At 39.7% G+C, this 15,569-nt stretch overlaps 1 protein-coding gene across 3 annotated transcripts; it reads left to right on the top strand.

The window, feature by feature from the left end:
- The first annotated feature begins 236 nt into the window (after positions 1–236).
- Positions 237–14,001, top strand: sncb (synuclein, beta). Of its 3 annotated transcripts, none has more exons than XM_030396954.1 (6): positions 237–413; positions 1,346–1,476; positions 5,998–6,027; positions 6,281–6,366; positions 10,215–10,301; positions 13,197–13,427. In XM_030396954.1, the coding sequence occupies exons 2-6, from the start codon at positions 1,356–1,358 to the stop codon at positions 13,224–13,226; spliced, it is 354 nt and encodes a 117-aa protein (XP_030252814.1). In that variant the 5' UTR covers positions 237–413; positions 1,346–1,355; the 3' UTR covers positions 13,227–13,427. The 3 variants fall into 3 exon arrangements, with proteins under 3 accessions (XP_030252814.1, XP_030252815.1, XP_030252813.1); XM_030396953.1 differs by having other exon boundaries at positions 257–413; positions 1,343–1,476; positions 13,197–14,001; XM_030396955.1 differs by lacking the exon at positions 5,998–6,027 and having other exon boundaries at positions 241–413; positions 1,343–1,476; positions 13,197–14,001.
- The last annotated feature ends 1,568 nt before the right edge of the window (positions 14,002–15,569 follow it).

The raw sequence follows: 15,569 nt of genomic DNA, 5'->3' as shown, positions 1-15,569 counted from the left end.
ATATAATATGATTACAGTCACATTACAGCTACATCATTTGATTTTCTTTCTTTTGTCTAAATGCTGCAATAAAAGGAGAGAAGATGACGTGGTGTGGCTCTGTTAAAGCTCATTTTCATGGTGTACCAGTTCACATCTGGGGTGATCAATAGTGGAGGCTGGAGAGAGAGAGAGAGAGAGAGAGAGAGAGAGAGAGAGAGAGAGAGAGAGGGAGGGAGAGGGAGGGAGGGAGGAGGGGGGATGGGGGGGACGTGATAGTCTCAGCCGCACTGTGAAAGGGGGCCGTCCCTGTTGGTGGAGATCAGCCCGAGTAAGGCCCACCTAGTGATCATTTGAAAATATCTCCCGTTTAGACGTTTAGTTTGTGTCGACTGAATTCAGAAGGGGACGAGTTGAAGGCTATTTGTAAATAGGTAAGCACTATTTTTTCTCTTCTTCTCTCATGCCTTGATAATTAATCTTTTTTTAAACATATAGAGGTCACACACCATTTGAGGAGCGTGCACGAGAGCGTCGTCATATGAATTAAACGAATAATAACTCAGCGCTAACCTGTATTTATTTATATGTAAACAATATGTCAGGCGCGGATGCAAACGTGACAAATGGTGGACATCGTGCACTGGTACATGTAGTAACTGAACACTTGACCTGCAGCGTCCAGGATGAGGCTGTGGAGGTTTGGGGGTCTAATGCAACAATATACATATATTTCGAGGTCTGCAGCCTCCGTCGGACAAGCTCACATTACATCCACATGATGCTACGTTCAAACCCAGTGTTGCCTGCACACACGGCGTGGATCGTGCCTCCCTTCCCCCAGCATCGTTGTGTGTGTAGGACTTGCATTACATGCCACCTTCTAGTGTAATGTGCTGTACAGTCCGTTATAAAAGACGAGGGCCTGCACCTTCTACCCAGGCGCTGTCCTGCCAGCCCGCTGCCACTGAGAGTAGCATTACAAGTGAGCAATAATTAATGAGCGCCTCCGCGATTAACCATTTCATTGAATTTTTTTCCCTTTGAATATTTCATGCTTTGACGATGATTGTGAAAAGGGGGCTGAACGCATGAGTGAACAGACGGTTTTTACTACACTGATGGCTGTGCTGCAGCTGTCAGCATCTACCACAGGAGGCGGTGCCGCCTTCTTTCACCACATGGTCTAATGCAATACAGTCTCATCTCTTCTTTTTTTTTTTGAAGAAATATAAACAAATGTAATAATTCTGTCTGCATGTGTGATGTAACATGTCATCTTTGCATATCAGTCAGATCAGTAGAGTCACACAGTGACAGCAGTGATGGTGACTGACAGCAGGTGTGCTCCATCTCTCCACAGTAGCCCGGCCAAGATGGATGTGTTTATGAAGGGTTTGTCTAAAGCGAAAGAGGGGATGGCGGTGGCAGCAGAGAAGACCAAGGAAGGAGTTGCAGTTGCGGCTGAAAAGACTAAAGAAGGAGTCATGTTTGTAGGTAAGGCGGCCCACAAATCAAGTCTGTTTGCAGAGTATTTTACATGCAGATCATACACAGGCCCAGCGAGGCTGCTAATGTTCCTGCTGTATGCAGGAGCAGCAACACATCAGCACACAGTTTATTTTTATGATTCTGCTAATCTTGCATTCCCATATGTCCTGGAACAAATGGTTAGATCATACAATAAGTTATTTTTATTAGCACTATAGATAGCAGAAGTCTTTGTCCCTTCAGGCTGTTTGTGTTTCCTAGTTTTGAACCTCTTTGTTCACAATCAAAACACAGTCAGATGACAGTATGAGAGTTTCACATACTGGGATAACCATCCCAGAAAATATCATGACATCATGGTGTTGTGGTACATAACATTACACAATTATTGTTTTTATTATCAGTCACAGTGATCCCTGAAGGGAAAGCAGAAGAGTTTTTCGGTTTAACAAATGATGTATAATAATTTTACAGCTTATTCTGTCCCCACATACATAAAATTCATTATAGACATTTAGATAACACAAGTAAAATAACACTATTATGGTAGAATTTGATACCATAAATAGGCAAATCTACACAGTATTTTCATATCACGGTATACCTTGAAACCAATATATTGCTGCAACCATAGTGACAATATTGCAACTTCCTGGCTTCCCCTGTAAAGTATAGTTATTTTATGTTTGGTGTCAAAATGAATGATGTGTTACAGTGTACAGCATGATAAGCGCTGTATGAACACACTCCTTTAAGTCGTTTATCATAGCAGCGGTAATTTGATAGATCAGTCAGCCTGGCAGTTGATCAGTATCTTTCCTTTAGTTTTGCGGGCTGATGCAGTGTTTCAATAATCAGCAGTGTTATCTTTTATGTCAAAACTATTGTCCACCATGAATATCAGCAGTTCTTAAAAGGAATCACTGGGACAAGGACTACTTTTGACGTAGATGATGTGATACGAGGCTCTGAATGTCCTTATGCCCTTTCACCTGACATGACTTGGCTACAGGCAGGAGGTGGGGACAGGGGTGGGGGTGGGGCGGCAGGATGATGGAAGCAGCTCTTGCCTCATGTCCGTGCATTGGACAGCAGAATATTGTACAAAAGTCTCAGCCCACAATTACCTGCTGGAGACAAACAGACGGAAGGCCTCTGCTTTTGTCCTTTACAGTGTAGCTTAATTTGTAATGTGCACCACCACAGATGAGTCCCTCTGTCTCACGATTTAATGTGCTTCTGCCATGATTTGTCCAAATGTATATCAAATGTATATGACATGAATGTGGATGGACACCTGAGAACGGTTAGCAAGCAGCTGGCAGAGCAACAATAGAAAGTGACATTGTGTCGATTGCTTTGATCATCTGGTGTCAAAAATGAAAGTCCACAGTGGTCATATTCCAGCTTTGTGCCTCACTTGTGAAGGCAGTGATATGCATAATTAAATAATCTGTGTTGCGGGCAATAATTCAGGATTGTTCTTTAATGGTGTTCAATCATTGTGAAATAATGAAATATAAATGTCATTATAACCAATGCTAATCAGGTCTATTGTCTGAATAATTAATAAGTTGAATTAAACACAGTTACATTCACCATGTTTTAGAGAGCCTAATTTGAGCAGGATGGTTTAGTTTTTTTGTCTGAGGCTGCAGCTAACAATTGTTTTTATTGGCCGTTGATTTAAAAAGCAATTTCCTTGATTGTTCAATTAATGATTCGGTACGTAAAATATTGACAAATGCTCCACACAGATTGTCATGATGGCGTCCTCATGCTGGTTTTTTGTTGCTTGTCAGCAGTCCAAAACCCAGAGATTTGACTGTAAACTGTGACATAAGAGTGGGAACAGCAGAACATTGTCACAATCGAGAGGCTGGAGGAGGGTCATGTTTGGCATTTTTTGCTTGTAAAATGTCCTGTACCACACACTTGTTTTATTATATTTGGTTAGAGTTCCCATTTCATCCACTGCATATCCTTACTGACAAACTCCCCCATGTTGTTTGCTATAATTTCCTCCATATTGGCCATGTCTGCTTGTTTGCTTACAGTTGGTCTGTGTGGGGTGAATGGGGGAGGGTTAGATGACTCAGGGGACTCAGTGCTGGACACAGGCCCTGGAACCTACCAGCCATTACAGATATTTATTTTGTCAGTTGTCGGGCTGTTGTCAGAGGGCCCAAATTTCCTGTGACACCCCTGCTGGTGGGTTTTGCAGTCACAAGCTCGGACCATTGATCTGGTGATGGTATGTTTTTGCTGCTTTCAAGAGACATCGGGTTTTCCAGGAGAAGTTGTCAAATCCCTCTGCTTTTAGATGGAATCCAATTACCCTACATATTTAGTACCGTATCCCTGTCACTCATCACCAGAGCCAAACATGTAAGGCTGCAATCAAAACACGTGCAGGCTCATTTTCCATCATCTCCGCGCTTCGTCTCACCCTGTCTTCTCCCCGTGGTACACAAGAGAGGCGAAGGAGCATTTCTGTGGTGTCTCTGTGCCTCTGCGTGCTGCTTGTTGAGCGTGGTGGTGCCCTAGAAAGCTGCGTATGATTTGCTTGAAGGCCCCTCTTGGAGGAGGGGTAAGAGTGATCTGATAGGTCTGTGGCCCACCTTTTGACAGCTGCTGCCACTGCTGCAGCCCGCCCACCCAGCTGAGCTGAGCAGTCAGCCTGAGTAAGGCGAGAAGGAGAGGCGGAAATGAGAAAACCTTGCTGTACTAGATGCCTTTTAATGTCACAAATAATCATTCCTCTCATTCATAGAGCGTCAGTGCACCCTACTATGACAGGGTGGATTGTTTATACAGTGCTACTTAAAGAGTGACGTTATTACACTGTGAAACGTTGCAGTCACACCATAACAGTGTTTGTATATATTGTAGCAGCTCCTTTTTACGGTTTGATTTAAACAATTAGCACTGTTGCTAACATGTGCTCAACCGTGGCTACCGCCTGACACTGCACTATAAAATAATATGCTATGATGCTATTATTATGATGTCTATCGTCAATGTTTAGGTCACAGTCATTAAATGTATGTAAAATGGTAGGTGCTTGTCGCATTTAACTAGGAGTGGGTAGATGAACTCACAATCAGTACTCCTTATGATATTCATCCCACTATGATGGTGTATCAAATAGGGCTGGGTTTCACTAGGTACCTCGTGATACAATGCTATCACTATATTTTGCCCACAATAACAATAATATCACGATACAGCGATTCTGCGATAATCGATATATTGCAAGAAATTTCATCCACGACACATCACGATATCTGTGTCACTGAAGAAATTAAGAATTTATTGACTGCACTGAATCCATTTTACAGGAATTAAAAAACAATGTCAATCAATTTCACATGAATGACAGCCAAGTAAAACAAAGTGTATACTGCACAGTGGCTCTTCTTAACACACACACTTGCCGCAATTTAAATATTATTAGATATTAATATTTGGCGCCAGTGTATCGATAACGTACCTCAAGATGAAATATCGCGATATATCGTAGTATCGATATTTTGGTACACCCCTAGTATCAATACACAATATGTCACAAGGAAATGATCTATAATATGTCATGATATGTGACTGAAAAAGAAAGAAATATTTATTTCAAGGAGCAGGAAATTAATAACGTATGTAGAGCTGGATGATTCTGGCCCTTTAAGTAATATTGCAATATTTTTAAGCTGTAAATTTCACAATTTTCAGTCATTAATATTTCAAAATCTTCACCCAAATCTACAATCCGTTTGTGTTATTGTCAACGTAGAGCGGAAGCTTCACTCACTTAAATGGATACATCTCCTTAGATGTATGTTTTTTGCTTTGAGGCTCGCCTTATGTAGTGATGGTTCTGTAGTTCATCATCATTTCATCTCTCCTCAGTTGGCTTTTAAAGGCCCTGGGGGACCAATAAGGCATGTGAACGCTGCACAGTAGAGAGGATGACAAGGCGTGAGTGATCAGGACCAGTGGGCACACAGTAGATTGCCTAAATTGCTCGATTTAGTACAGTGTGAATGGACGAGAACTGCCACAGGTTAGAGAAATGAAAAGTGCAGTGGTTTTGGTTAAATAACTCCTCGTAGTAAAATTACATTGAAACCTTTGTACTGCAGATTGTTCCCTAGTTCCTCTGGAGCTGTGTCAAACTGTAAATAAAGAAAACACATTGATATTGCATTACTTATATGAAAACAAATATGATTGGTTTGAGCAGTTCAAAGTTGTTCATGTGAGCAGATAAGAACAGGACGCTGCAGCTGCTCATTTGAGTCAGTACAGCTTTTTCTCGATGTCAGGCTGTTGTAACATTTCAAAAAACAAAGCAGGTTTATATTCAGACTGAGCAGACTTTTGTATTTTTCACTCTGAATAATTGGTAGTAGTTTTTCAGTGGTTGGTTTCAGGCAAGTGTAAAGTTCTCTCATCTACACACAAACTCAAGAAAATAATCTTGAAATCCTATTCACATCAAAGTAAGTTTTTTGTTTGTTTTTGAAATTTCAGGTAGCAAGGCCAAAGATAGCGTGGGCACAGGTGAGTTTTCCCTCCGTCAAACCTAAACATCATCACTGTATCTGTAAGGGGCTTCATTTCACCACAGGAAAATGGCACATTGATAATGGTGATGGGGGAGGGTGTGTAAGTGGTCATTCTGAGCAATAATCAATTGAGAATCTAAAGAGGGCCAACATGCAGGCTTTTAATCTGTCTGCTGAATCCACAGAGATAACGTTACATGTGTGTACATATGTGTTTGTGTATATATGATGATTGTGTGTCTCTGCAGTGGCTGAGAAGACCACTGGAGCCATGGGGAACATCGCTGCAGCCACTGGCCTGGTGAAAAAGGACGAGTTCCCCACTGACATGAACGTATGTACACCATTACAGCCACCATCAGCTCCCTGCTGCCACACACACGGACGGTTTAGTTTCTTCAGTGTGTTCACACACACCTATAAGAAAATCCGTCAGCCCATAACTGTGAAATCACATCAGAAGTGATCGACTAAAGCACAGACTGACAGCAAATACATCACATGTTTTAAAGCTTTATTTAATGATATATTTATTAAGTCTTGGGCTACAACCACCAATGTTGTCATATTATAGAGTAATCTGTGAATTATTTTATTGTGATTGTGTGGTCAATAAAAACTTTTTTTAAACTAGAGAAAAATATTATTATAATATCACTGAGCCCAAATGTACAGATGTTTATTGTGTCATTCCAACCACCAAAAATTTTAAGATATTACATTACCAGAAACAAATAATATTAAATAATGACACATATAGTAAAACAGCTGATCCTCATATTTAAGCAGGTGGACAAAGACAGTGTATGTTTAGCAGTTTTGCTTAAGAAACCTCACAAATTGTTTTTGATTTGTCAATCAATCAGTTAGCTGAGTATTTGTTTTCATTAATATTTTTAAAATGTTAAGCCTTTTCGAGGGGTAGAAGTAGTAATGCGCTGTACAATATTGGTTTTACATCTCTGCAGACCTTATCTCTTTTTTATACAATATAAAGATGCAGTCGAGCTACAAATATATTGAATACAACTTCAAAATAAATAGCTTTTGTGTTTCACATTAAAAAGAAATTGTTCTTTAAAGGGGCAGCAATTAAGTATGTTACTGCCACAAAGCCTGGGGGTTACAGATTTTTATTGCGGCACCAGCGGCTGATATACCTTGACTTTTAGTCCTTAGTATGAGTCAAACTCACAAAATGCTTGATGTTCCATTTCCCATAATGCAACCCAAACATATTTTTGGAAAGGCTTCTTCCAGAGCCAAGGAGAACATTATAAGACTGTTTTTACTGACTGAGTAGTTCTCCGCGTGATAAGTAAATCAAGCATCATGAGTAAATATCGGTGGAGTGCTCCTTTAATTGCAGCAGCTAACTGTTGCTCTTGATTGAGCTTAATTGAGTTTGTGTACATGAGCCTGAGAGCAAGTGGAAGAGATAGCCTGCAGCTCCAGATCCAAGACTCACTTACAGTTTGGCAACATGCTGTAAGTTGTGTTCATTAATATCTGGACAGGATTGCGGTTGTAGCAGAGCCACATTAATGAGCTGATGAATCTGCACGTCACTCTGAAACTCTGTCTTTACCAGAGGAAAAAGAATAATCTTGTGATAAAAGATGGATACATTTGTTGTGTATTTTAGATAAAATAATGACAAGAATAAAGCAGAATGCTCAATCTACATTCATGCTGCAACCTTCTGATTAAGGCTTGAGTGTCTCACTTGTTTTATTAGAGGAAGCTTGAGGGTTTTCTGAGCATGAATTGCCTTCAGTCTATCATCTAGCTCCAGTTCACAGCCTGTTTCACTGTTCGATATCTGTGGGACTATCACATCTCTTTGACACACACCACTGTTCTATTCTTGTACCCTGTAGACCTCTGCTAATGTCACCGCGTTCTGTCTCCACTTACATCAGTTTATCCACACTGTGATTTTAGAGATGTCAGGAGAGAAGTGCAACATATTTCTGTGAACACAGAAGATGGAAAAATCCACATATAGCCTCACTTGGAAATCAAAGCATGTTTTCACAGTCAGCGTGTTGACATTTCGTCTGTCTCTGTCAGACTGTCAGTGGAAGAGGGAGGTCTCCGACCTGTCCTAGGCCTTCATCCCTTGGACCCTCTCCACTGACTCACTAATCTAGTAAATCTGACAGCCTGCTCTGATAGGCTTCTGAGAGGCACTGTCTGAGTGATACAACTACTCATTTCAACACCCTGACAACAGGCTGTTAAACTGTTGACACTGTTATGACATGTGCAGCAGTACATTTTTTTCACTTAATTCACTTAGTCACTTAGTTCAATAGCTCATGTGTACACATCAATGAAACATCCTAATAAGAATACATGAAAAATGTCATAATCTTTCTTGCATAGAATTTCTGAACGAATTGTGCTACATGGTCTGAACAAGAGGCTTGTCTTGTGCTCGAGTCCTGACTGAAATGAAATATGTGACCAATAAGACACAGAATCTTCTTCTTCTGTTGTAATCACATAAACAGCCTCTTTCATGTTCACTTTTTCTCAGGCAATGATACGTCTGATTAGGTGTGTCTTTCTGCTGGTTCACCATTGTTCAGCATTTAAGGCCGTGCTAATCATGTTTGGTGGGCTTAAAGCAATAACACCAGCACCAGAGACAGTACACAGGATTATGGTCTGTTCTTCTCTGACCTAATTGACTTGATTAGTGCTGGGTTTAAAAATAAATGTGTGGTGACCCACTAGCTTTGTTTTATGGGATCGTAGTAGCAGGTGCAGCAATGGTGGAAGCTTTAGGGGAGCTCTCAGAGAGAGAGAAAGTTTGTTTACACCCATTGTGGTTCAGGTTTACAGTGTCAAAATGTAAAGTTATTTGATTTTTGGTCAAGCTGGAGATATGATATATTTTCTAATTGTCAATGAAGCCAATGAAAAGACCAAAACCAACAAGGAATTGATCCTACTAAAGTCATTTTATCCATGGTCTGATATTTCTTATTCATCTGTGCCTCCTGAAAATGGTTGAAAACACATAATTGAACCACATTGTTGCCTTGATTTACTGAATTTGAATGTTGTTTTATTGCGATCATCACAGGCATGCTGCTGAAGACACTCTAGAGTTAGTCTGCAGATGAAAATAGTCCTCAATAAATGCACGATTTCCTCCTGTATGAATAATGTTTGCTGAAAACCAAAGTGCCAGTAGTTCTGGGAACTAATTTATCCTCTCTGGAAAAAGAAACTGCATATTTTCAGGCGTAAAGATTTACGTCTTCAGATAAAACCTGTGTGCTTTGGGCTGAGCGCCACAGACAGGAGAGTTATGAGAAGTACTGAGAGACAGACTGATGCTTTGTGGTTTCTGGTCTTTCCTAGCCCCAGATTGTTCCTCACTCACTATTAAAGTGAATCACAGGGCTAAGTACACACCTCTCTGAATAAATACTCTGAGAACAAGACAGAGAGTCGACACCTCTTCCTACCGGCTCTGTGAGGCACACAGCTGTGTGTGTTCAGGCTTATTATCAACATCATGTACATGCTAACGTGTTGACATGTTAAGCAGTTGTTATATTTATGTTTTATGTTTTATGTTTATGTTATGTTTATGTTTTGCATCTCAGTTTAACATGCTAACATTTAATAGAAAGCATTAAACACAAAATACAGCTGACCAGATGATGGTACTATTTGAAACATCCAAAGTTATAACAATTCATTCTCTGGGGATCATGAATGTCTGCAACACATTTCATTACATGGGAAATGTATCCTTTCCAACACATGAAGGTTGTGAAAGGGTCTTTTAACCCAAACCACGTTTTCCCAAAACTAACCAAGTATTTCCAATGCCTATACCTTAATAAACAGTAAGAAGCAGAAAATAATAAGTTGACTGAAAATATAATACAGAAACTGCATTTTTCAAGATTTCTAAGTTAATTTATATCATCTTTTGGTTGTATACAAAAAATGATTAGTGGTTTGGTTTTGTGTTGTAAAAAAGAGCAAGGACATATGACATGTACGGCTTAAAACTCTTTTTTTAGTTTGTTTATTTTGTTTACAGTATGGTAAATGTAGAGTAATACCAGCCTTTATACTTTATAGTTCAGGTGCCCACAAACATGTATCGTAGCTTTTGTGACTGCAGATTTGTTCTCCCTCTGTGTGTCTCTGCAGCCTGAGGAGTACGGGCAGGAGGCGATGGAGGGCCAGGGAGAGGCGATGCTGGACCCAGAAGGAGAGACATATGATGAGACCCAGCAGGTAATCAGACCTCACAACACAGAGCGCATACAGTCCACGTCCCTGCGCAGCTCTTTATGATCCAATTCTTGATACCTTTGTGTACATTTTGCAATATAAACAAAAAAAAACATAAACCTGTGGACCGCAGTCGAGGATGAGTCCATTCACTTACAGTAGACGGAGGTTTCATCGGCATTCAGCAGCTCTGCATGGTTACACATTCGAGCTGTATTGCTTTTCAATAGCACTCCACACTGCCCTCCACTTCTGTCCCACACAAACACAGAGACACTGCAGTACACACAGAGATAATTCTTCTTTTTTTCTGGAAATGAAAACAGAGGGCTTAACAAGCCAATTGCCACATAGCGAGTACAGTGAATATAGCACCACCTACCTACACTGAGCGTTGGGTGTGTGTGTGTGTGTGTGTGTGTGTGTGTGTGTGTGTGTGTGTGTGTGTGTGTGTGTGTGTGTGTGTGTGTGTGTGTGTGTGTGCGTGCGTGCGTGCGTGCGTGCGTGCGTGTGTGTGTGTGTAGGAAGGAGGCGAGTCTGACACAGATGGTTATTTTTGGAATTTGGCACTCAGGGCCAAGACAAAATGTGCAGAACCTATTGCTTTGAAAACTGATTTTAATTTAGCCAAGAGAGAATAAAAATATCCCACAATGCACATGATGTTGAAAAAAAATATTTTTATAAAGTTACTGTATTCTCTTGTTATATTATATTAAAATGTTCAGAATCTTCATCAGTTGGAAGAAGATTTAATCTATGATTTAGCGTGAGCGCCCAAATTGTTTATTTTCTTTTATTTATTATTGCCTTAATCAGTTAAAGGAGTAAAATGCAGAAATTCCCTGCGACTCAAATTAAAAGTGAATTTCTCAGATTCAGCAGCTTGTATCTTCATGTACTCCTCCATCTCTCTCCTACTCCTCCGCATCTCTCTCCCCTCCCCCATCCTTCGTTACACCAGCACTGTGCAAGAGCTCTGTCTGAATGGGTGTGGTGATGACGCTCTCTGCCCCAGTGCATTGTGGGTAATGTCAGGGTCTCCCTGCATTGCTGTAAATATGGAGTCTGAGTGATGCAGAGAGCAATAAGTCTTCTCAGGGAGGGTTCAAAAATCTCATCCTGTGTCACTCTTGGGTCTGGGAATACATCAGATGACCCAAGACTGTTGCACATTCCTGGAGGTGTTTTTTAGTTTTTTCTAATGATCTGTGCGTGGAGGAGGCCTATGCAGGGTTACAAGGATGCTGGGATGTGCTCACGACACGTCCTTGAAGCTGGTGTAGGCTTGTGCTGCCCTCTGCAGGCCTGAGAGTGACACTGAGCCAGCAGAGGAGCTCCAGCTGTGATGGAGTGACATCATTGCCTTCAGCAGGGAGCGATCTGTTCCCCCCGTCATATTGATTCTTCTTGGACATTAAAAATACATTCGATTAACCCTTTCAGGCCTGAATTCTGAAATCAGATAATAATATTTTGTCAATGTTTGATTTTACTCTTAAACAAGTGAAGAATCATAACAATAACTGTTTTTTTATTTGTTTTGGTTTGGGTTTTTTTTCAATATATATTATGTTGAAGACGTTACATAAATGTTCACTGCAGTGGACACCATGCACCAACCGGATAAAAAAAGTGATTCTGGAATAACTGTTAAATTTTCTTATTCTCAAAAAAAAATGCACATAAAAACTATGTAAAAACAATATTTTTCAGCTTTTTCAAGAGATGTAAGAAATACGCTAATCTTTTAATAATCATTTTCTTGTACATTCTGTGACTGAGAACCGGCGATGGGAGTGACCAATTACAGCTACTCAAATTACTGTAATTAAGTCACTTTCATGGGTGCTTAAAGTCTAATTTTACTCATACTAGTTTCTTCCAAGTACTGTGTACAATTTGAATGAATATCTTAACCCTTTATCTGCATTTGTTTAACTAATAGGGAGCTCCGATCCAGTCACAACAGTTTATCTGAGTAGCGTTTGAGATGAGTACTTAAGTATTATTTTAATACTAGTATTTTAGTTACTTGTAATTGAAAAATATATCAGTAATCTAGAAAATAGTCCGTACTTTCCACCAATGCTAAAATGTATTTCTTTCCCCTGCAGTGGACGTTATGCTCAAAAGAGTAAAAATTTTGCCTATTGGGCCTTTTTTTTAGATCAAATCTAAAAATCTTTTAATGTTGCTGTTTAATCAAACTATTAAAGTGTGAATTATATCATGTTTTAAATTAAACGTGCAAAAAAGGCAATCTAAATATACTCTTTGGTGCATACCCACTGGAATGGACAGATGTGTTTACAGAGACAGTAAAAAAAGTGTAAAAGAAAATGAATTATGACATTTTTAAACAATTTCTAACAAAAAAATATATATGTAAATAATTTTTTTGCAGTTTTTTTTCTTTGTTTTTTGAGAATAAGGATTTAACAGTTTTTCCAGAGCTACTTGGTGCATCTCTTCTATCCTCCGCCATTTTTAATTCATCATGCCATGTCTTAAAAATAATAATCAAATTACATTGTGGACAAGATTTGGTGATCTGAAATGGTTAAACAGGCAATAGACAAGTTTTCTGCTTCAGCATGTCACTATGAAGTCAGTGTTTATGCAGTTATACAGAATAACCAATGGTACCCTAGAAACCTCTCTATCGCTTTACAACTTTGTCTTTTGGGCATGTGGACAGCCGAGCAGCCAACTGGTGATTCCTTTCTATTATAGACTAAAGGATTGAATAAACAACATTTCTTTTGTTATTTGCAACTCAGAACGGAAACGATCCAGTTGTCTTTGCAACAGGGGCCAACAATAGTAACGTTTCTCTGTGCTGCAGATTCTAAAGATCGCTTTTTCATCTTCTTCTCCTTCTTCTTCTCTTCCCAGGAGAGCCAGGACTACGAGCCAGAGGCGTAAGAGCATCAGTCCGCGCCACCATCCAACCAGCAGCACAATAATATTTCTAATAATAAAAAGGACAAATGCTGAAACTATTACAATTATACCCCCGTTGCAAAAAAAAAACAAGAAAAAGCATTCCCAATGAAAAATGTTCTTCCTTCAAGACAAATCTTTTATTATTATATATTGTAAATGTCATGTTATTAATGTAATGTGTTGGGTGTAGGTATTTATTGAGATGTAGGATTTGTCCTCTCTGTCTCATTTCCTTGACTCCCTCCCAATGAAACGAGACCAGAGCCAGGGCTTGTGACTTTGTACTTGTGTGTATCTGTATTTAGAAATGTGCAATAGATGTTCATCATCTTCCAATGAGACATTGGGAGTGGAAAAAATAAATATGTCCGGTTGCAAGCAGATATGGAAACAATAATATCCTCTTAAGTGTCGACAATGCCTGTTTGTGGGTTCTTTATTTTTACTGCATTTTCTTTGGGAGTTTCTTTTAAAACATTTTTGAAGTAAGAGTTTTTTACATTGTATCTTTATAGTTGCTTGTGATCATTCCAGTAAAACTATCTGTTAGAAATGGACAGAGTATACATGTTTGTGTGTGTGCGTGTGTTTGTGTGTACTGAAGATTTTAACGAGTTAAAGTCAGTATATTACGTCTTGAAATCATAATGGTTGTCATATCAATATGTGCTTTAAATTGCAGGACTTGTCAATATAAAGGTTTATGTGTTAAGCCAGACATACATTCCTCTGTAAATAAAAAGTAAAAAAAGTTGTTATTGTTGTTGTTTGATTGATGATTTTAAACCTCCTGTAACCAATTCTGCTTCTTTCTGCCTGTTGGTGTGCATTGCCCTCACATGTGTCTGTTTTCTTTTTTTCTTTTTTTTTTGCCCACTCTTGTCTGCGGGGCTTGATTAAAGGATGTGTAAAATCTGCTGAGCGGGCTCTGGCCCTTGGCACGACGCTGCCATAGCTGGGATGCCAGTCTGATCTGGGCCTCTTTAGGTGGGTTTTGTTCGGGTTAATCCGTCTGGAACGTGCAGGCTCGCTGGTGTCGGGCTCAAAAAGGGTATTAAACAGCCGCTCCCTCCGCTGTCAGTTCAGACGGATGTGTGGACACAGCAGGGACAGCGACAGGAGCCATGGCCTCGTTCAAGAAGTCCTTTGAGAGCCTGAAAGGCACGAGCCACTCTGCCGCGAAAGGAGTCACAGACAGTGCAGGTAGAAGAGAACAGCGGGTCGATTTGTCTTTGACTCGATCATTTTATTTTTCAGCTTTCATACACTTTTAAAATGGTCTTTCACATGTACAGATGAAGCCATTCAGAGAGAGTTTTAACTATGAGCTGAAGTCATGAAAGTCGCTGTGATGTGTTTCCAGTGCAGGCAGCTCAAGACGCTGTGCAGCAGGTGGCAGACTCCTCCAAAGAGACAGTCAGCACAGGTACAGTGCAGATTCCCTCTGCCTTTAAAGCTTTATGATGTGACGGTGGATGTGTTATTGTGAGCAGACAGGAGCTCGAGTCAATATGACTCACACTTTCAAAAGGATGAAACAGATGAAAGATAAACACCTAAAATGACATGAAAAACTACAGTGTCTGAATACTTGAGTCATTTCTCAGAGCTGAAATCAAGCAGAACAAGTGAAAGTGGATTAAATTCATAATGGAATTAACAACTGCGTAACACTGGGATTCAGGACTATAGAAAGAAAGAAGTCATTCAAATTTAGCTTTGTTAACTGTTGCTTTAGATACTGAATCCTCAAAATGTTACAGGAGTAGAATCATAAAGCTAAAGTTAATATTTTAAGTTTGTCTGTGACTTTCATAGTCTTAATTTCTTTGGCCTAACGGTGGTGCTTTTTTGATTTTTGTCTCTTTGAAGCTGCTTCAGAAGCTGGCAGACAGACTCAAACAGCCATAGGAAAAGCTGCGGACAAGGCCACAGACACCATCAAGGAGTTTGGACAGAAACTGGACACCAAGTGATCCCTGCAAACATGAACAATTCTAGCTGGAGCCAACTTGACTGATCAGACACGAGTCACAATGCTGGGATGGAAGTATGTTGGCATCAGAAAAAAAAACATCCTGATCAAAAGATGTATAGAGTTTATATAGCTCCACACAGCTCACATTCCAAAAGAAATCTTTATAAATTGTCTTTTTTTTCTTACTTTCCTCTTTGTGGTACTTGCTCTATTATAGATTTCATTATATGTGACTATTTTGGGAAATAAAAACAGATACCAACTTGTTTCTCAATTCTTTTTTTTAAATGTGATATCTGAGTAGCGTTTGAGACGACACTAGTTGCTGCATCCTTTTATTAATT

Source organism: Sparus aurata, chromosome 18 (genome assembly GCF_900880675.1).
Source record: "Sparus aurata chromosome 18, fSpaAur1.1, whole genome shotgun sequence".
NCBI lineage: Eukaryota > Metazoa > Chordata > Actinopteri > Spariformes > Sparidae > Sparus > Sparus aurata.
This window is presented reverse-complemented; position numbering and strand designations above follow the sequence as displayed.

What these genes read in the sequence shown, in the direction of transcription:
- sncb (XM_030396953.1), top strand. Translation starts at nt 1,356, where the DNA reads ATGGATGTGTTTATGAAGGGTTTGTCTAAAGCGAAAGAGGGGATGGCG. An exon ending in CAAAGATAGCGTGGGCACAG is followed by an intron (nt 6,028 to 6,280) that starts GTGAGTTTTCCC and finishes GTGTCTCTGCAG; the next exon opens with TGGCTGAGAAGACCACTGGA. An exon ending in AGTTCCCCACTGACATGAAC is followed by an intron (nt 6,367 to 10,214) that starts GTATGTACACCA and finishes GTGTCTCTGCAG; the next exon opens with CCTGAGGAGTACGGGCAGGA.